Below are 25,214 nucleotides of genomic sequence, written 5' to 3'. Positions count from 1 at the left end.
GAAAGGCAGGCTGCCAGTGAGTTTTGGGAAGCCCAAACATCGGAGCCAGCCAGCACAACACCACTGCAAACGGCCAGTGTACTGATGGTGAGCACCAGAGAGGAACTTGCCCAACAAATGCAGGTCCTGACGGAACGGATAGCTGAGCTGCAAAGTACCGTTGACCGAGTTAAGACTTCCAGGAATAAGAAGCCTCAAACTGTGGCGATTGAGAAGCCTGCACTTAGAGCCACCATCCCCCCCAGGCGAAGGGGGAAAGGTCAATTCTTCTGCTACCGATGTGGTCAGGATGGACACAGTGCTGCCAAGTGCCGTAATGAAGAAAACCCCTCCTTAGTGTATGGAAAGCTGAGGATCAGTTGGGAGAGATCCGGTAGCTGCCAGAGGGTCTGGGGACGGGGACCCCCCAGGTCTGCAGGATTTGAAGGTTCCCCCAGAAAAGACTGTCCAGCTGGGATCCCTGCAGGACTGATAGGGCCTCGAGCAGAGGTCATGGTGAGGATCGAAGGGGTGGAGTGTAAAGCAGTGCTTGACACTGGATCTCAAGTGACTATTATATTTCAGTCATTCTACCAACAGATGCTTAGGCACCTGCCTATACAGCCACTGACTGGCCTTGGCCTGTGTGGCCTCAGCATGGATGAATACCCCTACCAAGGGTATGTCATAGTGCACCTGGAATTCCCAGAGGAGGTTGCTGGGGTAAGAGAAGAGGTAGACACAGCTGCCTTAATATGCCCTGACCCTAAAGGGACTTCTGATGTGTCTGTGCTGATAGGGACCAACTCCAGTCTCTTCAAGGTACTCGCGGATTACTGCAGAAGGCGGGCTGGGGACCAGTACCTGAATACCCTGATGATCCATACGCTTTGTGCTGAAGCCTATAGGAAAATTGAGAGCGCTAAAAGGGACACATCTGAGCTACCGCTTGGGGCACTGAAGTACGCGGGCACAACCCCCTTAGTAGTGCCTGCAAGGACGGAGCAAGAAGTGCTTGTCATGAGTACCTGTCTGAAAGGCAGTAAAGGGACGTTAGCAATGATAGAGCAGCCGATGGGAGGAGAGCTCCCTGAAGGAGTGCTGGTCCCCAGTGGAATCATAACCCTACCTGCTGAAGCCCAGGAAAGGGTGACTATACTGATTGCTAATGAAACGAGTCGTGATATTTTTGTGAAGCAAGGACAAAAGATAGCAGACCTCTTTGAGCCTGAGTCGATTGTAAAACCCCAGTGTGAAACTCAAGTTCCGACAATAGACCCAGCAAAGTTTGACTTTGGAGATTCACCAGTGTCCGAGGACTGGAAAGATCGCCTGAGGAAGAAACTTTGTGAAAGATCCAAGGTGTTCTCACTGCATGAGTGGGATGTGCAAAAGGAGTAGAGCACAATATCAGACTACATGACTCTCGACCTTTCAGGGAGAGATCTAGGAAGATTGCTCTCTCTGAGATGGAAGATGTGCAACATCATCTTCAGGAGCTGGCTGCGAATGGCATCATTACAGAGTCCCGCAGCCCATACGCCTCACCCATTGTGGTAGTCCGCAAAAAGAATGGGAAAATCCGGATGTGTATTGACTACCGCACCCTAAACAGCCGTACTGTGGTCGACCAGTACACTATGCCTCAAGTGCAAGACGCCTTAGACTGTTTGCTGGGAAGCCGGTGGTTCTCTGTGTTGGATCTTCGAAGTGGATACTACCAGATCCCTCTGGGAGAAGAAGATAAGGAGAAGACAGCCTTCATTTGCCCATTAGGGTTTTATCAGTTCAAATGCATGCCCCAAGGGATTTCTGGAGCACTTGCCACCTTTCAACGTCTCATGGAGAAAGTTGTGGGAGACATGAATTTACTGCAAGTGTTAGTTTATTTGGATGACTTGATTGTGTTTGGAAGAACCTTAGAGGAGCATGAAGGAAGACTTCTTAAAGTGCTTGATAGGTTGGAGGATTATGGTCTGAAGCTTTCAATTGACAAATGCCAGTTCTGCAGAACCTCAGTGAAGTATGTGGGTCACATTGTGTCCCAAGAAGGTGTGAGTACTGATCCTGATAAAATAGAAGCACTCACTACATGGCCACGTCCAAGTAACTACAGAGAACTCAAGACCTTCCTTGGATTTAGTGGCTACTACCGCAGATTTGTGAAAAACTATGCTACGATTGTAAAGCCTCTGAATGATCTTACCAGGGGACATCAGTCCAGCAAGAACAAATCTAAGTCCAAGAATAAGGGGAGGTCCCCAAAGCCTCCTGTGCAGAGACACAATGGCCCCTTTGCACCATTTGGGCCACGGTGGGATGAGAGATGTGAAAGGGCTTTTCGAGAAATCATTACTTGCCTAACTCATGCTCCAGTCCTAGTTTTTGCTGACCCAAGCAAACCATTTATCCTGCATACTGATGCCAGTTTGGAGGGTCTGGGAGCAGTCCTGTACCAGGAAGTGAAAGGCAAATGTAAACCTGTAGCCTTTGCCAGCCGAGGATTGTCTGATAGTGAAACTCGCTATCCCACCCACAAGCTGGAATTTTTGGCCTTGAAATGGGCCATCACTGAGAAATTTCGAGACTACTTGTATGGTGCTCAGTTCCAGGTGTGGACAGACAACAATCCACTGACTTATGTATTAACAAGTGCTAAGCTGGATGCTACAGGGCAGAGATGGGTGGCCGCCTTGGCTAGCTATGAGTTCAGCATTCAGTACCGATCAGGGAGAAGCAATGTAGATGCAGATGCATTGTCCAGGCGTCCGCAGGCTCCAGAAGTTGCTGTGATACCCACAGATGGAGTGAGAGCTATTTGCAGTGTGAGTCGCCGAGAGTCAGAGGCCCGTGAGGGCTTTCAGGGATGTGTTGCAGAAGCTTTGGGCCTGCCCCCTGAATGCATGCCTTCTGCTTCGGTGAACTATATTGCATTAGACCAATCTCCTTTGCCCATGCTCAATGCGGCTGACTGGCAAGAAGCCCAGTGGCAAGATATTGACATTCGTGATACACTACTTGCCAAAAGGGAGGGGCGAAGCCCAGCTGCGGTTGTCCCACCTAACCCGGAGGGTAAACTACTATTGAGAGAACGGACCAAACTAAAACTGATTCAGGGAGTGCTACACCGAATGACCACTGACCCTTTACAAAAACAACGAGCACAACTAGTACTGCCAAAAAAGTACAGAGCCCTGGCCATGAGGGCCCTGCATGATGACTTTGGGCATTTAGGGATGGAGAGGACCCTGGAACTTATTCGTAGTAGGTTCTATTGGCCCCGAATGGCTGAAGATGTTCGCAGGAAATGTGAGACTTGCGCTCGATGTGTTCAAAGGAAAACTCTGCCCACGAGGGCTGCATATCTCAAGAACATCACCAGCAACAAACCTTTGGAGTTGGTATGCATTGATTTCTTGTCTGTAGAGGTAGACAAGAGGAACGTGGGAAACATTCTAGTAGTGACTGACCATTTTACACGGTATGCACAAGCATATCCCACACGTGATCAGAGGGCCACCACCGTTGCTCGAGTATTGTGGGACAAATATTTCTCAGTCTATGGATTCCTGGCTCGGATACACTCTGATCAGGGGCGGGATTTTGAGAGTCACCTTCTGAAGGAGGTGCTGAAGATAGCAGGAATTAAAAAGTCTAGGACAACGCCTTATCACCCCCAAGGTGATCCTCAGCCCGAGAGGTTCAATTGAACCCTGTTAGATATGTTGGGAACTTTGCGACCAGAGCAGAAGGCAACCTGGAGCCAGCATGTCGCATTTCTGGTGCATGCCTACAATGCCACAAAGAACGATGCTACGGGAGTCACCCCATATCTCTTGATGTTTGGGCGAGAACCAAGATTACCCATAGACTTGTGCTTTGGTGTATCAGAGGATGGAGATAGCTATGAAACTCATCAGCAATATGTATCCCGACTAAGAGAAAAGCTGCGGGATGCTTATCGCTTAGCTACCACTGCGGCTCGAAAGAACGCAGACCGCAACAAACATCGATATGATGCTAGAGTGCGTTCGCAGGAGCTCCAGCCGGGGGACAGAGTCCTGCTGCGAAATTTGGGTATTGCTGGCAAACACAAGATAGCTGACAGATGGAAGGCAATACCTTACCTGGTGATGGAAAAGCTGGGAGATCTGCCGGTCTACAAGATCAAACCTGAAGACGGTCCAGGGCAAATAAAGACGGTACATAGAAACCTTTTGCTCCCTGTGGGGGAATTGGTAAGCACCCCTTGTGAGATGGGACATGGCAGGGCCGCCGGGCAGAACAGAGGTGCTAGACCAAAGCCACCATCCAACACAGACAGTGGGCCCCCTGCAGCTAACTTACCCCTATTCTGCACATCTGAGAGTGAGTCTGAGGAGGAAGACACAACCTTGGTGTATCCTGGGATGGAGACAAGATTTCGGTCTCGATCAGCTGAACCAAACGAGAGTTTTCCCTCTTCCGCCCTAAACCCAATGGCGGAACTATTTAGGCCCCTTTCTGATACCCCGGTGCTGCTGATGAGACCCCCCTGTGATGACACACACAGGTTATTGGACAATGGGGACAGACAGGTAGAGGATGTCCTGGGCACCTTGGACCCTCCAGCGTTAGAACTAGGAGTGCAGGGGCCTACGCCAGTAGCCGAGGGACCCTCCAGGGAAGCCTCTCCATCCGTCACTCAAGAGGATGTTCCCCCTACCTCGGCAACAGAGATTCTCAATAGACGAGACAGGGTGATAAGACCAGTGAAACGGTTAACTTATGATGCACCTGGGGTGACTAGTGAGGAGCCAATACATTTAGCACACTGGCTTGTGGAAGCTAAAGTGGGCTTCCTGAGGCCCTTTGGAGGCAACCAATGAGTTGGTATAAAGGGAGTGTGATTTGTCGGGACGACAAAGTCTCGGCTGGGGGGAGGATGTAAGCAGTGTCAGGATGAGCTCCACCCTGACATCTGGTGGTGAGGTGTGGCAAGTTGTGGAAAAGAACTTCAGGGGCCGATCTCATTTGCATAGGCACACCCACCACGCCTAGAATGAGGCCATAGCTGCCCAAATGGTCACTTTGGCTGCTGTGGGATCCCCAGTGTCTCTGTTATTGGGGCAGGAAGAATAAATTGTTATTACCCTGCTTACGGGAACTCTGCTTGGAACTGCACGTGGCCTTTTGTTATGATGGAGGGATTCACCATCAACTAAGTAGCACTCGCTAGGCAAGGGTCATGGGTTCCAAAACTCTGTGAATGGAGAGAGGCTGGGGACAAGTATTAATACTTGGTGGCATGGGCCCCTTGGTGAGGGCCTTACATGCTAATTGCACTTCCTCCTCTCTCCACTGTGGAATATCAGAGCTAGTTTTGATTTCATTAGAAGTCTAGTTATAGGCTGCTGAGCTCACTTGGGGCTGACAGTGCCCCAGCACTGGGGCTCCCCTATTATAAGCTGAATTCACCTAAGAGCTGAAATCACTGAGTGTTGTGTTAAGTAGTGGGGGAGCATGAAGATATATTGTGGAGCAGTTTGCAGGACGGCTGGTGAAGCAGTTTGATGCGGTGCAGTGTGTGGATGGCAGGAGCTGCTTGTGGGCCGTGGAGCTGAGTGAAGGAGTTCGTGGTGCGGCTGGCGGAGCGGAGCGCAGCTGAGCGAAGGAGTTTGTGGGGCGGCTGGCAAAGCGGAGCGCAGCTGAGCGAAGGAGTTTGTGGGGCGGCTGGCGGAGCAGAGCGCAGCTGAGCGAAGGAGTTTGTGGGGCGGCTGGCGGAGCGGAGCGCCGCTATGGAGCTATGGGGCGGTCAGCTTCAGATCGCGTAAGGTGCCTCTTACCCCTGTCCCATTTCCACCCAGGTTGGAAGGTAAAGCTCTGCAGATTAGCTTTCGAACTCTGGGGCTGCCCTGACCAGGGACAGAGACTTTTGGGGCATTGGACTTTTGGGACTTTGGGTGATTTGGGGTTGCTGGACTCAAGAACCAAAGGGAAAAGGGCATGCCCCAATTTGCCTGGGGTGGGTTTTTTTTGCTCATGGGTTGTGTTATGAATCCTGTTGGTGGTGTTTCCCCAACATAATGCCACATTGTTTCTCTCTGTTATTAAAAGAGTTTTGCTACACTCAGACTATGTGCTTGCGAGAGGGGAAGTATTGCCTCTTGGAGGCGCCCAGCGGGGGTGGTATATATTTGTCCCAGGTCACTGGGTGGGGGCTCGAGCCGGTTTGCATTGTGTTATTGGAATGGAACCCCTAGATATTGAACCCGGCCCTTGTTGCTGCCAACTCTGACGGGCAGAAGGGTTACATGGTTTAAAAGCAAGCATGTGAAAGGATCAATTTGCCCTGGCATTCGCGGCTCTTCTGGATCTACTCCCAAATCCTTTGCAAAAGGTTTTTGGGGAGGGCAGCCTCATTGCGTCCTCCATGGTAGGACACTTTACCACTCCAGGCCAGTAACACGTTCTCGGGAATCATTGTACAACAAAGCATTGCAGTGTATGTTTGCTGGCATTCAAACAACATCCGTTCTTTATCTCTCTGTGTTATCCTCAGGAGAGTGAGATATCATTCATGGTCACCTGGTTGAAATAGGGTGCTTTTCTTCAGGGGACACTCAGAGGTGCCCATTCCTGCTGGGCTGTTTGCCTGTGGCTGAACAGAAATGTTCCCCGCTGTTAGCCACAGGGAGGGGGGAGGGTTGAGGGGGTAGCCACACGGCGGGGGGAGGCAAAATGCGACCTTGTAACGAAAGCACATGTGCTATGTATGTAATGTTAACAGCAAGGTTTACCCTCAAAGAGTGTAGCGACTGTTTTATAAAATGTGTCTTTTTAAATACCGCTGTCCCTTTTTTTTTCTCCACCAGCTGCATGTGTTTCAATGATCACAGGATCTTCTCCTTCCCAGAGGCTAGTGAAGCTTAGAAAGAAAAAAAAACGCACTCACGATGAAATGTTCTCCGAGCTCATGCTGTCCTCCCATACTGACAGAGCACAGACGAATGCGTGGAGGCAAATAATGTCAGAGTGCAGGAAAGCACAAAATGACCGGGAGGAGAGGTGGAGGGCTGAAGAGAGTAAGTGGCGGGCTGAAGAGAGTAAGTGGTGGGCTGAAGACAGGGCTGAAGCTCAAATGTGGCGGCAGCGTGATGAGAGGAGGCAGGATTCAATGCTGAGGCTGCTGCAGGACCAAACCAGTATGCTCCAGTGTATGGTTGAGCTGCAGCAAAGGCAGCTGGAGCACAGACTGCCACTGCTGCCCCTCTGTAACCAACCACCCTCCTCCCCAAGTTCCATAGCCTCCACACCCAGACGCCCAAGAACGCGGTGGGGGGGCCTCCGGCCAACCAGCCACTCCACCACAGAGGATTGCCCAAAAAAAAGAAGGCTGTCATTCAATAAATTTTAAAGTTGTAAACTTTTAAAGTGCTGTGCTTAAAGTGCTGTGTGGCATTTTCCTTCCCTCCTCCACCACCCCTCCTGGGATACCTTGGTAGTCATCTCCCTATTTGTGTGATGAATGAATAACGAATGCATGACTGTGAAGCAGCAATGACTTTATTGCCTCTGCAAGCAATGATTAAAGGGAGGAGGGGAGGGTGGTTAGCTTACAGGGAAGTAGAGTGAACCAAGGGGCGGGGGGTTTCATCAAGGAGAAACAAACAGAACTTTCACACCGTAGCCTGGCCAGTCATGAAACTGGTTTTCAAAGCTTCTCTGATGCGTACTGCGCCCTCCTGTGCTCTTCTAACCGCCCTGGTGTCTGGCTGCGCGTAACCAGCAGCTAGGCGATTTGCCTCAGCCTCCCACCCCGCCATAAACGTCTCCCCCTTACTCTCACAGATATTGTGGAGCACACAGCAAGCAGTAATAACAGTGGGAATATTGGTTTCGCTGAGGTCTAAGCGAGTCAGTAAACTGCGCCAGCGCGCCTTTAAACGTCCAAATGCACATTCTACCACCATTCTGCACTTGCTCAGCCTGTAGTTGAACAGCTCCTGACTACTGTCCAGGCTGCCTGTGTACGGCTTCATGAGCCATGGCATTAAGGGGTAGGCTGGGTCCCCAAGGATACATGTAGGCATTTCAACATCCCCAACAGTTATTTTCTGGTCTGGGAATAAAGTCCCTTCCTGCAGCTTTTGAAACAGACCAGAGTTCCTGAAGATGCGAGCATCATGCACCTTTCCCGGCCATCCCACGTTGATGTTGGTGAAACGTCCCTTGTGATCCACCAGAGCTTGCAGCACTATCGAAAAGTACCCCTTGCGGTTTATGTACTCGGCGGCTTCGTGCTCCGGTGCCAAGATAGGGATATGGGTTCCGTCTATGGCCCCACCACAGTTAGGGAATCCCATTGCAGCAAAGCCATCCACTATGACCTGCACATTTCCCAGGGTCACTACCCTTGATATCAGCAGATCTTTGATTGCGTGAGCTACTTGCATCACAGCAGCCCCCACAGTAGATTTGCCCACTCCAAATTGATTCCCAACTGACCGGTAGCTGTCTGGCGTTGCAAGCTTCCACAGGGCTATCGCCACTCGCTTCTCAACTGTGAGGGCTGCTCTCATCTTGGTATTCATGCGCTTCAGGGCAGGGGAAAGCAAGTCACAAAGTTCCATGAAAGTGCCCTTACGCATGCGAAAGTTTCGCAGCCACTGGGAATCGTCCCAGACCTGCAACACTATGCGGTCCCACCAGTCTGTGCTTGTTTCCCGAGCCCAGAATCGGCGTTCCACAGCATGAACCTGCCCCATTAGCACCATGATGCATGCATTGTCAGGGCCCATGCTTTCAGAGAAATCTGTGTCCATGTCCTGATCACTCACGGGACCGCGCTGACGTCGCCTCCTCGCCCGGTATCGCGTTGCCATGTTCTGGTGCTGCATATACTGCTGGATAATGCGTGTGGTGTTTAATGTGCTCCTAATTGCCAAAATGAGCTCAGCGGCCTCCATGCTTGCCTTGGTATGGCGTCCGCACAGAAAAAAGGCGCGGAACGATTGTCTGCCGTTGCTCTGACGGAGGGAGGGGCGACTGACGACACGGCTTACAGGGTTGGCTTCAGGGAGCTAAAATCAACAAAGGGTGTGCCTGTACATCAAGGAGTATTTCAGGCAGGACTGCACGGAGGGTTCCAATAAGAAATGGTGCACCTAAGTTATCGTTGTTATTGGAACAAGGAGGTTAGCCTGGCCTCTGATTGATACATGGCTAGATTTACCTCGCTGCACCTTCTCTGTGAGTGACTGCAGTGTGATCTAGACAGGGGAGGAGGCAAATGAGTACAAAACAAATCTGGTCTATTTCTTCTTCTGACCCACTCCATCTATCTTTTACATCTTTGGCTGGCAGCAGACGGTGCAGAAGGACTGCATGCCATCCACATCTCTTGCCTGCCTGGCAGAAGATGGTACAGTACGACTGCTAGCAGTCCGTATCGCCTGCCCGCTCACCATAAGACGGTTCAATAGGACTGCAGGACTAAAGAGAATGACCTGGTCAAGTCACTCCAAATTTAGTCCCTGCGCTCATGTCTGCCCAGGCGCTCCCAGCCGACGTGGCCAGGAGCACCTCGGACACGACGAGGACAACTACCAATCGTATTGCACCGTCTGCTGCCAGAAGGCAATGGGTTGCTGCTACTGTGCAGCAAAGCCGTACCGCGTCTGCCAGCACCCAGGAGACATAGGGTGACGGTTACCTGAGCTGGCTCCATGCTTGCCGTGGTATGATGTCTGCACAGGTAACTCATGAAAAAAGGCGCGAAATGATTGTCTGCCCTTGCTTTCATGGAGGGAGGGAGGGAACAGGGGCCTGATGACACGTACCCAGAACCACCCGCGACAATGTTTTAGCCCCATCAGAATGCTCCATTGTGACTGCTCTGGACAGCACTCTCAGATGCCCGATTGTTTGCCATTGCTCTGATGCTGGGAGGGGCGCTTACAGGGTTGGCTTCAGGGAGCTAAAATCAACAAAGGGGGTGGCTTTACATCAAGGAGTATTTCAGGCAGGACTTCATGGAGGGTTCCAATAAGAAATGGTGCACCTAAGTTATTGTCCTTATTGGAACAAGAAGGTTAGCCTGGCCTCTGATTGATACATGGCTAGATTTACCTCGCTGCACCTTCTCTGTAAGTGACTGCAGTGTGATCTAGAAGAATGAGTCCCCTAGACAGGGGAGGGGGGGAAGCAAATGAGTACAAAACAAATCTGGTCTATTTCTTGTTTTGATCCACTCCATCTATCTTTTACATCTTTGGCTGGCAGCAGACGGTGCAGAAGGACTGCATGCCATCCACATCTCATGGCTGCTCGGCAGAAGATGGTACAGTACGACTGCTAACAGTCCGTATCGCCTGCCCGCTCACCATAAGACGGTTCAATAGGACTGACTGCAGGACTAAAGAGAATGACCTGGTCAAGTCACTCCAAATTTAGTCCCTGCGCCCATGTCTGCCCAGGCGCTCCTGATCGACCTCACAGAGGCGACCAGGAGCACCTCAGACATGACGATGACGGCTACCAGTCGTACTGTACCGTCTGCTGCCACAAGGCAAGGGGTTGCTGCTACTGTGTAGCAATGCCGTACCGCGTCTGCCAGCACCCAGGAGACATAGGGTGACGGTTACCTGAGTGGGCTCCATGCTTGCCGTGGTATGGCGTCTGCACAGGTAACTCAGGAAAAAAGGCGCGAAACGATTGTCTGCCCTTGCTTTCACAGGGGGAGGGAGGGAACGGGGGCCTGATGATATGTACCCAGAACCACCCGCGACAATGTTTTAGCCCCATCAGGCATTGGGATCTCAACCCAGAATTCCAATGGGCAGCAGAGACTGCGGGAACTGTGGGATAGCTACCCACAGTGCAACGCTCCGGAAGTCAACGCTTGCCTCGGTACTGTGGAAGTGCTCCGCCGAGTTAATGCACTTAATGCACTTAGAGCATTTTCTGTGGGGACACACACACTCGAATATATAAAACCGATTTCTAAAAAACCGACTTCTATAAATTCAACCTAATTTCGTAGTGTAGACATACCCTGAGAGTTCAGCTTCATCACAAATCTATCAAATTAGTGTAGTTCCATGCTTTTGAAAAGCAATGGCAGGAAGTGAGCGGGAAACAGAAGCCCGTAGGGAATTTCAGTAAAGCAGAGATTAAGAAATTATTGCTGTTGACAGAAGCCCAAACCTTTATAAGTAAACACTTACCTGGAATGGTGAAGAGGGAATGCATATAAAAATGCAAATTAAATTTCCTGATCCACCCTAACACACTATAGTCCCTTCAGATTGACTTTAAACAATGTTACTAGGTCATAATCCCTCCCTCCCGACCCCACAAAAACAATAAAGCCATCCTTACCCAAATGGTGCACTGAATGCAGATGTTTTCAGCTTCAAAGTGCTTTGCAACTATTTTCTGTCTAACAAGATAAACGGTCAGCAAAATACACACCCCAATGGGTTCAACCATCTAAGTGAGAACATGACGGAAGAGTTTTAAAATAGTATTATTCATATACAGGTTTGGCATCCGGCATTTCCAGATCACTCTGATTCAGAACTCTGACCTGCTTCACTGATCCAGACAGTTATAGCACATACTAAATGTTGCTCAAGATGAAACCAGTAGATGAAGCCTGTGTTGAGTGTGTGTCTTTGTGCGGGCACTTCACTTTAAAGGTCTGTTCCCATCCTGCTGAAAAAGCTCTTCCAGAACCCTTTTGTGAGCCTGTGCAGCCAGAAGTGGACCAGGAGTGCCCCGGGTAGCAGCTCAGAGCTTTTCCCATTTCTTATAAAAAACTTTTTCTGGGTACTGGTAGCCATATTTAGTTGCTTAGAAGTCGTAACTGTATCTATTAAACTGAGCTGTCTTTCCTACAACCTTGTCTCAGTTTCTTGTCTTAACGGGACACCTTCAGACAAGCTAGACAATTTAAAAGTAGTTCCAGGCACTATACCTACCCAAGTCACCCTCCCAATATTTTTGCTTTAACAGTCAGATTTTCCTTTCTTTCTTTTTCTTTCCTTACTTTTGTTTTGTTTAAGTGTTTCTTCTCTCCCCTCTCGTGTGAAGAGACCACAGGGGAAACTCACTATACAGAGGCAACAGTTAAACTAATGATGTAGCTGTATGATCTGATTCTCCACTGCCTTGTACAGTAATTTACTCCTAGGCAAAGCAAGTGTAAATTGCTAACAACTCAGAATGATAGTGTTTTACACTCACTCTGCACAGGTGTAAGTGACTACACAAGGCAAGTGGAAAATGGGGCCCAAAGTACTTCCATCAAATGCACAAACACAATATAGATATAGCACCTGTTCCTGCACTTTGTTGTTGTGCAGACAGATTGCTGTGCCCATGTTGAGCCTCATTAAAATCAGTGGGATTCCACATGGGCGCAGCAGTCTGCTGCATGCAACAAATTGCAAGGTCAGGGTCTTGTTAGGCAACGCTCCATTTTAAAAGTATCTTTAAAGGCTTCAAGTACTGCGTGACTGCACTTAGATTAGAGACCATCTCTGCCAAGTAACCCATTTTTGTTTATCCCTTAAGAGAGGCGTCACTATACTTCTGTTTATAACTATTTGATTTTCATTTAAGAAAATGGAAAATCACTAAAAAGAAAATTACTACTGAATGCTGACCTTTATTATGCACTCAAAGACACAAATCAACTGGGTAAGACAGATTTTTTTCTTCTTCTCTGTCAAATAAATATTTTAAGCTAGCAAACATCAGATCAGCATTAAGCACTGAGCCTGTAAGGAAACACATACTGTTAAGAATTATTTACAACTATAGATGGTTAAACATTATTGCAGTGGAAACAGATGATAATATAAATATATTCAAAGGCTTCATTTTACAATACCTGAAGCACAACAAATCTGTTCAACAGCTGAAAAGGTTAAGAAACTGTCAAATAGATCAAAGACCACAATCAGCAATGCTGAAAGACAAAACAAAACAAACCCCTCCCCGCAAACAGCAATTTAACATTACACTTCAGAGTGCTCTACGGAGTAAAAAAGAAAAATAAAGCAGTGCACGAAATTTCTGCATATTTTACATTATTAAAAAAATAGTAATTGACAGCAGTATGAAAAAGAAATAAAGACACCAACTCACAAAGCCAGCTGGGCTGTTGCGAAAACATCAACAAATCCCAGTATTTTGGAATCACTAATAAAGCTGTAGTTTAAAAAGGTAACCATTTGTAAAAATGACAGCAGCATGCATATTCAGGGCTCCTCTGTAACTCTTTCGTTAGTTGACAAATGCTTAAGTAAAAAACATTCTTTATGATGTCGCATTCTATGAGTTGTGTAAAACAGATTGCTCAAACAAACAGTCTATAGTTTTTGGACTGGTATAACGATCAATAATCAGGTTGATTTTACACCGGGATGCGTATTCCTCTTAGTGTATGGGAATAGCTATGCCAGTGTAAACCACTCTTATATAGATATCAGTGCATTCACGCTAGGGAGTTGTTCCACTTTAAGTATACTAGTATAGTCAAAATATTATAACTTGTGCATGTAGACAAGCCCTTAGTCTTATTCAGGCTAAGCTCACGTACTGGCTCCAACTGGAAGTTTGTGTGAATGAAGGCAAGCAGGTTTTTCTCTGCAGTTATTTGTACATGAGCGGGGCTTTAAATGGAACATGCTCATTTCAAAAAAAATTTCTCTGAAGAAAAAGCACATTTAAAAAATAGTCCTGTAGCCACAAATGGGGAAATTTTCAAAAGGCACAAAGGGGATTTAGGTGCTCAGCTCCCAATGACATTCGGGGGAATTGGGTGCCTAATCCCCTTTGTCATCTTTAAAAATATCCTCCCAAAATTATTTTAAAAATATGAATGAAGTGCATCTGCCTTAACAGAAAGAGTTTACATGAATGTTCCAGGCCTCCTGACATGGCAACGTAGTTAACAATTAACAAAGAGAATGATGCTAGAAAAGCTCTGGACTGCTACATATTTGAACAAAGACAGTTTCTAATTTCTGCATAATCCTTATATAAACACACACACACACATTCAGTAAGCACGTATTACATTATTTCTGGTTTCAAATTTTTGGTACAAAGTTTATTTCAGTGGTTCCCTCAGCATTCATTCTTCTGACAGCTTCTTTTTATTTTCCTCTTTCCCTTGTTGTTTTCTTCAGGCATTAAAGCAAACTAGGCCTCTACTGAAAGCAATAATGGAAATTACAAATATTTTAACAGTGGCACTCATTCATATCTTCACCTCAAAAAAAAAAAAGAAATCCAAAGACAAGACCCATACTGATCCATAATGCCATGAGGCTTAGTTTTGTAATATTGAGAAGCATCCCAGGCATTCCCAATTGTATGTGTAAGTTGTACAAGTGTATGCACAACTTTCAAAGTTTGTGCAGAGCCTGATAAATAAGACACAAATATCAGTTACATTTACTTTTTCTAAGAACTTTTACTCTGTAAAATGTTTGGTCACTCAAAGCTATAAGCTTAATCACATATCAAAGAACACAGGCAATAAAGCCCATCTTACTAGAACGTACAGTATTAAGCTGGACAAAAATCTAGTGGTCACTGAAGCCCCTTCAAAAAAGGTCTAAAACAGAAAGTTTCCATCATGTATCAGAATAAAAATGTACTGTATTAAAATTTGTTTTACAAGTAGTCTTTTAATCAGTCTTCTATTTACAGTGCAGAACTTCTACCAGCTGCAGTAGTTTAACTTTGGCACAACACTAAGTTCCAATCCTTTTGAGTATTCAATCCTGTGTGTGTCCCAAAATTTTCTTGGTTTCACGAAAGATTAGGCCCATTCACAGTAAACCAGATATCTTGCTTCCCCTTCACCACTTTGGGCAGCTACAAAGGAAAGACACTGTAAGCTACTGAATCATTCAAGAGAAAAACGCTTTTTTCTAAAATGCCACAACGGCTTCCTTTAACATGATTACATACAGCAGACGTAGATCATACCGCTTGCTACATGCTGTTCACCTCCCAAAGCTTTGCTGGTCATTAGTCAATCACTTTTCTTGTACTTCAAATACCCTACAAAGCATTAACTTGATTGCATTTCACATGTGAAACAAGACACAAATATATTGCAGTTACTGAAAACTGCAGAGCACTATCATTTATGTAAACCAAATTGATTCCTGTTAACTCTCCTGTGCACATGAAGAGTGGAATCCAGTGCAACATTTTCTATAAATAAAGCCTTCCCAGGGAGGACAACTAATTTTTAATATTGGTATTATACAAACTGCAAATATGCCCAGATCAGACTACTTGACATATCTAGAAACATTTTCAGAAGCTGGGACTAAGGAAGAAAGCTACTTGGAAGTCATAACATACCAGGAATTCCTGTGGTTTGTCTTGTCAGAACACAGCTGATGGCTTTGCAACTCATGCTTTCCCGTTATGTTAGCAGATAATTTAGGGAAAGTATCATGGAATCTTTTTGATCCGAAGAGGCACATGAAACACTTTACTCAATAGAAGGCAAATAATATCTCAACTTAATTTACTGTGCTGTGATAAATAAAACCCAAGATGTCTATAGCACCTTTCACCTCCAAATGCTCTACAAACTGAAATTGAAATATAAGACAGACTATTAGATCCAGGCACCATTTCAGCCACAACTATAGTGCTGCCAGCTCTGGGGTGAAATGTGGAGGTGGCGTGGAAAAAAGGCACACCACCACACAAAAGTTTAGGACAGCGAAGGAAGGCAAGTACCATATCTAACAAACTGCAGAGAGAATTCAGGTACTGAATGCAATGATCAAAGCTGGAACTTGGCCAGGACACAAGTTAATCCATACTCCTGTGAAGAGTGCCATAGAATTATTAATGACCACTCTGTGACCTTGGGAATCTTGCTTAAGCCAAATTTTTCAAACTTTAGTACTCACAGTCAAGGAGCTAAAAAACTGCCGAGTTTTCAGAGGTGCTGAGCACCCAGTGAGCTCACTGAAGTCAGTGGCACGTACTGGAACTCAGTACCTGGGAAACATCAGGCCATTAAGTTTAAGAATATAGGCCTTAACCCTTCTAAGCCTCAGTTTTCCCATTTCAGAATGGGGATAATAATCTCACACCTCTGTAAAGTGGTTTGAGATAGTGGGATGAAAAATGCTATATAAAGTGCAAAGAACTATTATTAATTTGTTTCTTCTTTAACTGACCTCATTTTGAGTCATTCTCTCCATAATACTAATACAGTACAAAAGCTCCAAAGTAACCTGAAGCCCCTGCCATACTATTTGCGAAGTCTGTTTATCCTATGACACACAAGGTATTTAAAACCTAGACAGAGCAGGAAACAATCCAGCATTGCATAGGGAGGGATAGGGAATGGACTCTTTCATAGATCTTTTCCATCTGTAGTTTATATGATTCTACCAGTTTGAACAATTTTCAATATATTTATTGATCTCTTGATCACTAATATTCCTATCTCTTCATTAGTAGCTAATGTTTTTTAAGCCCTATTGCCAAGCAAAGCCCAATTAAATCCCCGACAGTCAATATTATTTCACTGCATGCCCAGTTTTCAAGCTTCCAGGTTGGGGTTTGGGTATTAGCAAGACAGCAGCCGGAAAACTTGCCTTCTCTCTTTGGGAGGTACTATGAATATATAGAGGTATGGTGCTGGCTCCACTGCTGTCAGGTGGCTGAAGCTAAGCAAGTCATAATTACCGAAGGAAACACTAAGCATCCATAGAACCATAGAATATCAGGGTTGGAAGGGACCTCAGGAGGTCATCTAGTCCAACCCCCTGCTCAAAGCAGGACCAATCCCCCAATTTTTGTCCCAGATCCCTAAATGGCCCCCTCAAGGATTGAGCTCACAACCCTGGGTTTTAGCAGGCCAATGCTCAAACCACTAAGCTATCCCTCCCCCCATTAAAATTTATGTACCAGGTATTTCTCACCTATGGTCACAATTCTGTTTGTAGCATCACAATTAGTTAGAATATAAGGGTTGGAAGGGACCTCAGGAGGTCAACTAGTCCAACCTCCTGCTCAAAGCAGGACCAATCCCCAATTTTTGCCCCATATCCCTAAATGGCCCCCTCAAGAATTGAACTCACAACCCTGGGTTTAGCAGGCCAAAGCTCAAACCACTGAGCTATCCCTCTCCCCCCCAACCAGAGTGATCCATTAGTGTGAAAGGGGCAATACCCCTCCCCAGCCCTGAGCTGAGGAGTGGCAGCACAGCTATTACGTGGCCTGAGACTGCCACTGTCCTAGCTACTGCTGTGTTCCCACTTCAGGGGGAGAAGAGCTAATGGATCCACACCTCTGGGCTTTGTACCTCTTGTGTGGTGGCTCCAGAAATCCTGCCCCAACCCTGTACGGCAGAAAGAAATCTCTTCAGCTGCATCAGAGATCCCCAGCGATCACAACGGGGAGAGGATTTTGCCCCAAGTCTGTAAGCAACATGTGAAAGATTCCTCGGGGGGGGGGGTGTACTGTGTTCACATTATCCCCAGCGATCAATATTACAGCTCGGTAGGGAAGCTTCGTACGAATTTATTCAAAAGCAATTTCAATAGTCTGGTGGACAAACGCACCCACTGAGTGGCCCAACTTTTATCGTGTATTGGGAAAAATCACTCAACTTCCATCACTATGTAGAAAAAAGGGAGGAAAAGGAATTAGCTCCTTCTTTGCGTTCAACGCTATGCAGCAGTTCATAATAGTTAAAGTGAGGGAGGAGAGGGGCACAAAACCTAGCTTATTACACCCCTTGCTATTCTGACAGAACAAGAAATGGATCATGGTTTGCTTATGAAATTTTAGAGAAGTGGATTTTTTTCTGGGCAAGTGAAGAAAAATTTCCAGGCTTCTCCATTTGCCCCTCCTCTCAAAGGACTTGTATCTGGTGGTTCTCATCCATGTGGCCACGGAAGGCTGGCTTTGACTCCCTCTCCAGCCAGCCAACAGCACTTCTGGGTCTGTAGGAGAGGATCACTTGAAAGATATCAAACACTCCCTCTTCCTTAAGAGCCAAATGAGCTGGTTGCATAGTGCTTGAGGGATTCCCTAGGAGGCAGCATACTGTGGTAACACTGGACCATGAGCCCACCCAGACACCCATTTCTTTTCATGTCTCATGTCTCTCCCCATTCTGGCATGGAAAACGTCTTTATTTTTCCATCAGCTAAGATTCAAAGGCAGCAGCAACTACATAATCAGATCAGATATTCTTGGTAGAAACATCAGAGGAAAAGGAAGGAGAACATTCTGGCTCTGTATTTGTTCTCAGCTAGCCACATTCACAGGTGCATTCTAAAACACTGGTTCCTAATCTTTTTTTTTTGTTCAACTCCACCATCTACCTAGGGCTAAGACTTGAGCTCTACAAGACAGTTCCCCCACACCTCCCACTCAACAGTACATGCTTTAATGCCATCACAGAGAGCCTAGGCTACTTCTGATCTTGACATTCCAAGCTTTACAGAAATAATAAAGGCTTTTCTACATTTGGAAATTTACCAAAATAGCTATTCCCAAATAATTATTGGAAATAGTTATTTCAGTATAAGCCTCTGTATGGACACTCTTATTCCAGAATAAGAGTGCCTTTCTCTGATTTAGCTTAATCCAAGTGATGATTATTCCAGAATAGTTTATTTCAGTCAATTTCCAAGCAGACACAAACCCACAGAGGGAGGCAAGCATCAGCAGCGCATCGCAGGGCTGAGCAGCAAGACTTTGGAGCCACTGTTGTAAAGTACATTTTGCTTCCTACCTGCCTTTGCTACAATTACAGAAACAGACAATCCTGCAGTCTTCCACACAGACAGTACTTTTTAGTGATTCATTTTCATGTCAGTTGTGGTGAGATGACAGAAGCATCCATAAGAAGGAACCCCCTCCTCTTCACAGAAATGTATAAATGCTATAAATGGTAATTATTTTTTTAAGGGTCTGTTAATAGGGCCAGATTATGAGCAGTGCTGAGCGCACACAATTCCTAGGAACGTCACTGGTTATCTAGTCAGCATTTTATCATCATGCTCAGTCTTGGGAGGCTCAGAACACTCAATTTGTCTTTAATAAGGGTGGTGGATGCTCAACGCTTCCGATGAGCAGGCCCCTAGTGTTTGTTTTGTTTTACATCTTCCAGAATTCAAAGAGGTAGTGGTCCAGATCCTCAGCTCGTGTAAGTCACTGTTACTCCATTGGAGTCAATGGAGCTATAACATTTATACCAGTTGAGAATCTGACCCAGTATATGTTAAAAGTAATCCTCAGAGTATCTTACTGAAAGACTTTCATCCCAGGAGTATCAGAATAAATACTTAAATCTATTATCCCTTCATGTCTCTCTCATCTCGTATGTGGTGATATTTAAGAGACCACAACCAAAGTGATCTGGAGATCTTCCCAATTAGATCATACCACATTTTTTAAAAAGTTCAGTTCAATACTGGCCTAAAAACAATCTCTTAAGAAAACAGGAAAAAGTTTATTTTAACAATGTTAAAAGAAAAATCTAAACTTCTGGTCACCCCTAAAGAAGCAAAGTCTGGATTTGCCTTAATAGAGAGACAGTGCCAAGGATTTTCAGGGTTTAATATTATTGGAAGCTCAAAAATAGCGTTTCTCTCCCTACTGGTTTTGTCGTTTCCCATTTGGCAAACACTGATTTTTGACCCTATATTCGCAATGGAGCTTGAAATTAACATGACTTTTTTTAAAAAGATTTTTCTTCTAGCTTGCTCAACAGCCTCATCTATATCAGCATCAGCCTAACAAGACTATTTGTTAATCACTGAGACAGTTTTAGAAGTTGAAGCCCAAAAAGAATAGGCCAGATATTGATCTCTTGTCAAACTAGCATATATCCAGGGTCATGAACTCCACTGGAAACATCAGTGTGCTTCCCCCAAAGTTGTAACTGGTAATTACATTTATTGCAGGGGTTATAATTTATCCTCACAGTGATAGGTACCAACAAAAGACCAATCACACTGCTGGACTTTTGGTGCTCGTTCTGGTCCCTCAAGCCACCCGATACTTCCAAAGTTGAATCCTGCAACATATGCTCAAATGCATACTGCCTTAACATTTGTCTGTAATATTGAACAGACAAGGAGAACACACTCGATCACATGCTTTGGAATTTCAGACAGAGTATCCTCCTGCAGCTGAGCCAGCACTTTAGACATCAGATTACAGAGGTGGCTGCAGATATGTCTGGAGAGGGAGCACAAATTAAACACAAATAGTCCGCTGCAAGATGTTTCCTAGAGAAAGCATATTTTTCCCTTCTTTTTTGTTTGATCTGTCAGCCATAAACAGAGAGCGAGCGAGCGCTTTGTAAGAGCTACTGGTCTCCACAGCTTCAGAAGCTCACGGTCAGAGGGAAAGTGATTGATCTTTTGTCACCACTTAACTCTGCGAGGAAGAAGAGAGCCCCAGGAGTTCTGAACTTGGTTACTGAAGGTGCAGAAACACTGGGATAGATTTGACTCAGGTTTACGCTGCCTTCTATAGGCCCCTGAAAGCAGGGTGCCCACTGGGGAGAAGGCACAAAGGGAGAATGTGTGTGATAACAGGATGTTTTTTGTAGGGACTAATGCCACCCAAAAAGTAGACAGCACTGGCCAGGGGACCAGGAATATTGTTTCAGCATCTCTTCTCCATGGTGGAATTCAAAGACCTAGTGAAATTTTAAGTTGCTTCTCCTTCCAGCAGGAAATAAGGGAAGATGGCAGTAGAAACACTGACTGCCTATCCTTAGTGTGAGGCACCTTCCTGAGCAGTATTTAGTGAATCTAGACTATTGTTTTAAAGCGGTCTGTTCAAGCACTGGAAAATTCTTTTTTCTTAGGACCAAGTGGTTGATTTTTAGAGAAACTAATATTTAAGATTCAGAAGACATTCCCTATCAGATTCAAATACTTCTGGAGTTCAGTCCAGGTAGGTCAAACTTTGAGTTGAAACCAGAATACTTGACCGTGTAGTTTTATTGCCCTACACATTCATGGAAGTAATCATCACACTGATGGGCTGAATCCATAAGGATGGAGTATGGTTAATCTTGCATGCAAATCGTTCAGCTGGGCTGCCACTAGAGATGAAAAGTGAGATGTGTACACATATCATTTGTTACACCCAAAGACTAAGAGGCAATAGCAGTCATGTTTTAATTTTCTCTAGGAATTAAAATACTGGGGTTCTGCCATAGCTACTTTAAAAAGCTGAAGTGTTTTTCCTAACATTCAGTGACTTTGCAGATGCTTTTAATCTCTGCCCTGTCTTTTCATGTCTTTGTTTCTAAACAAAGCAGCTGATTCTGAACAGTTTTTAAAGCAACTTTCCTAACTCGTCTGCATATTTACCTTTTTCAGAATACTGCACTTGATTTCAAGGACTTTTATGTTACCATTTTCCAACATAAAACCAAATGCGTAAGCAAAAAATGAATGCTGATATGGATCACATCAGGTCTACCATGCATTTAAATTAAATGGATGTAGAATGGATTTCTGGATATGCTGATTAAGTTTAATGAACAGCACCTTATAGCCCTACATTTAAACTGACTCAGCTCATGATAACAAAGACATTTTCAGCACAAGTTTCGTAAACCTGAAACACTTTGAAAAACATGACACTCATTTCACCTATTTTCTAAAACCAAGTAATCCTCACCCCTGTGGTTATTGATTCCTTTGTCACAGTTTTCCCCTTCTTTTCTGTTTTTGAATTCTTTCCTTTAAAAAACAAACACCAAAAGCTCTGAAGCCTTAGGAGGTAAAGCGAGGTTTGCAAAAAGACATTAGGTTTTTATATTTTCCTCCTCCAAGAGCGGGTTATTTTCTCCTATAACAATGAAAAATGCAGCTGTGTTTTTTTGGAATTAAACACAAGGCAATTAAATATTTATAAATAGTCACTTAAATGATGAGCCCTCAGCAGTGATGTGGAGGAGGAGGAGGAGCAGCAGCAGAATTTGGGTTGGATTTATAGTTCCAAACCCTGAGTTAGCACTGAGCATATCCATCTCTGCTAGCCAGGAAGCAAATATTTGGTGGCTGCACAGGTAGCATCTTGTCCACTCTCTCAGGTGGAGGGAACATGCTAGGCAGGTGTTCACTAAAACGGAAAGCCTTTAAAAACTATTTGGCTCTTCAAAATAATGTCAGATATAATTTATGGGTTTTTGCCCCAAGCCCCAAACTTACATGTCAATCTGATTTTGAGAATTTACGCTTAACATGTCGGGGGGGTTCCCAAGTGTCACTATCATCCGTTTCTTCCTCCTCTTCCTGATCATCCAGCATTTCTTCTTCATCCTCATTCTCCTCAAACAGCTCTATGCCTAGCTCTGATCTTCTTTGCCTTTCTGCAAACCACTCTCTGACCTGCTCATATCCCATGTGAGATTTGGCAACAAGTTCATCAAGGTCTTGCTCGTTGAGGAATTTATGCTTCAGATAATAATCCTTAAGGATCGCTGTTCCAGTTTTGAATTTGATGACTGACGATCCTCTGTCCCAGTTGTTTATCCTTTTGCTTCCCCGAGGCCGCCCACGAGGCCTTCCTCTTCCCCTTCCTTTTGGTCTCCCTCTCCCCCTCCTTCTGACAAAGCCTTGACCATTCATACAATTCCCACTGGAACCCTGGTAGTAATAGTACCATTTCAAACCACCATTTTTCCAGGCATAGCGAGTATCTCCAAACCAGCTAACAATGTCCGATCGCGGGAGGCCAGTTTCTTCTGCCAGTTTGTCGTATTCTTGTGGGGATGGCCACTGAGTACGGACAAATGAACTTTTAAGCATATGTAACTGCTCTGGTGACTTTTTACCCACCTTGCTTGCAGAACCCCCTGACCGTAGCCATACAGATCCCTCTCCCTGAGAGGTTTCTCCAGCCTCATCTTTTGAACTGTTTGCACTGCTCTCTTTTAACTCAGCTTCTTCTTCCTTTAAAGCATTTGTTTTCTTTCTCTCTGTAAACCAGGCATTGATCTCTCGCCTGGTCAGTTTAGTTTGTGCCCTTAACCTATTCAGCTCTTCGTCGGTCAGGATAGGGTTATTGAGAAAACTTGCTTGGAGGTTGTGCAACTGTTCAGCGGTCTTTTCTTTGAATTTCTGTGGGGTGAAATCAGGGAACGCATTCCATGATTGCTTATGTTGTGGCGTGACTACTGTTGGGGACTCGTTTGTTTCATCACTTGAATCAATAATAATGGTGGTGGAAGAATCGTTGTTGAGATGAATGCCGTGATTATTTTTTGAGTTTCTCTGGTTGTATCGTGTATCACTGAACCACTTTTTGATTTCTCCTTTGGTCAGGCCTGTTATTTTCATGAGCCTAATAATCTCTGAATCATGAGGGAACTGATTTTTAAGGTAGCTGATTTTTAATTCCGCCAGCTGTTCTTTCGTCTTCTTTGCACGGATGCCAAATGAATCTGGATTTACTAACGTGGTTTCATGTTTGATAAGCTGAGGGGCTGGAATGGCAGCTACTTGCTTGGTTTCTGCAACAGGCTGGGCGGTATGGATCTGGCTCTTCTGTAACTGTGTCTGATTTGGGACTCCTGCTACTGTCAGAGCTATAGGGGCTGTTACTGGCAATGTGTTTGTACCAGCAACTTGAGTGAGGACAAGACCTGGCTGACCAACGATTTGGCATGTCTGCAAGATGGATGGCAAACCATTGCCAGCAGCTGAAATGTGTGCTGGAATAACCGTAATTGTCTGTGGTACTGTATGCACAGTGCCATTAAATTGCTTCCTCCTTGCTTCTTCCACTTCTTCTGGCGTCCAGCTCACACCATGTTTCAGACGTTGGGCAGAAAACCATATTTTAATCTGTTCCTCAGTATATTTAGCTTGAGCAGAGAGAACGGTGATTTCTGACATGGTTGGATAGGGAAATTTGTTATAGGTGTTGAGCAGAAGAGGATTGTTATCCAAAGAAGTGTTGTAGGTTGGAATGCTGTTTACAGGTATTAAGACTTTTGGAATCAAGTTAGAGTTCTGTGGAGCCGTGACAGCAGTTATTACCTGTGCCACCCCAGGTTGAATCACGGGTGCTGGCGTCATTACAGGGCTAGTTGTATCTGCTGCACTGCAAGCAGCTGGATTGTTCATTTTGGACTCGGAAACTGCTGATTGTGGGTTTTTGACTACTTCCTCGCAGTCTGGCTCATTTTCAGTTTCCTTTTCTTCACCAGGAATGTCTTCAGCTACATTGTGGAACACAGCAATTCGTTTAGTCTCGGTTTTGTTTTTCATTTTCATAATAGGAGTTTTGCTAATTGAGATTCCTGATGAGGGGATCTCTGAGGTGTTGGATTGTTCACCGTTCTCCTCTTTCACAAAACTCCCATCAAAAGTGAGATCGTTCACTGTTTGCTCAAAGATTGTCTGATTATTACGTTTCACCATGGTCAGTTTAAAATTCTCTTCTCCAGGGTGGTACTTCAGATTGTGCTCTGAAAGAGCATCATACCTTTTGGTAAGAAAATTGCATTCCACACAAACATAGGATGAATTTAATACTACATTAGGGTGTTCTGAATCAACATGAAAAGTAAACATATTTAGATCTGGCGTCTGAAATGTACAGTATTTACATTCATAGCCACCTTCAACTTTTTTATTTTGCTGATTGTCTGAATCCATATATTCTTGAATGTCTTCATCACTTGATATACTCTCAGCTGTAGCATTCTCTGCTGGTGTAAGTAGAGGAGGTCCTTCATCCAAATCTGATATCATTTCTAAGTCTGGATCCTGCTCACTTGCTAGGACCATGCATGGGGTAGTTGATTTTCGTTTACTTGCCATTCTGTTGTGAGGAAATAATATTCACTGAATGATACTGATGTAGATTCAAGCTCTTCTTGATTTTCAATAAGGGCTTTTGGTATTTCAAGTCAATTCTTGAAACTTCTCAGCATTTATCCCATTAGCAGCTTTTTTGTAGTGCAATCAGATTAAAAAAACCCAAAAAACCTTTGTAGTTCAAGGATGAAATGTTGAGTCACAGCTTCTTAAAGTCCATTTCCACCACCTGCAGTAAAGGAGGGAAAACATCATTATATAAGTTTGAAATGAGTAATTTCTATTCATTAGCCAGAAAAATATTCTGTGACTACAAGTAATTTAACACTATGTGCTTGATGCTGCCATTCTTACTCCCACCGAAGTGGACCCACTGAAATTAATAGCACTAAT

The 25,214-nt window shown here is 45.1% G+C and overlaps 1 protein-coding gene across 7 annotated transcripts in view; it reads right to left on the bottom strand.

Moving 5' to 3' along the window:
* Window positions 1-12,611: 12,611 nt before the first annotated feature.
* Window positions 12,612-25,214, bottom strand: part of ZHX1 (zinc fingers and homeoboxes 1) — a 43,401-nt gene continuing 30,798 nt past the window's right edge. For 4 of the 7 annotated variants that reach the window (XR_012157091.2, XR_012157094.2, XR_012157093.2 and 1 more), the window contains 2 exons: window positions 21,673-25,050; window positions 12,612-14,853 (listed from right to left, as the gene is read on the bottom strand). Coding sequence is in view for 1 of the 7 variants with exons in the window: in XM_073330205.2 (XP_073186306.2) it covers window positions 22,209-24,824 (2,616 nt within the window). In the remaining 6 variants the exon portion in view is untranslated. Of the gene's footprint in view, window positions 14,854-15,351; window positions 21,089-21,672; window positions 25,051-25,214 lie in introns of all 7 variants that reach the window. The other 3 variants (XR_013635285.1, XM_073330205.2, XR_012157096.2) reach the window with 3 other exon arrangements.

The sequence above is a fragment of the Lepidochelys kempii genome, chromosome 2, assembly GCF_965140285.1.
Source record: "Lepidochelys kempii isolate rLepKem1 chromosome 2, rLepKem1.hap1, whole genome shotgun sequence".
Lineage (NCBI taxonomy): Eukaryota > Metazoa > Chordata > Testudines > Cheloniidae > Lepidochelys > Lepidochelys kempii.
Note: the sequence above shows the minus strand (reverse complement) of the source record. Positions and strands in the feature narration are given on the sequence as shown.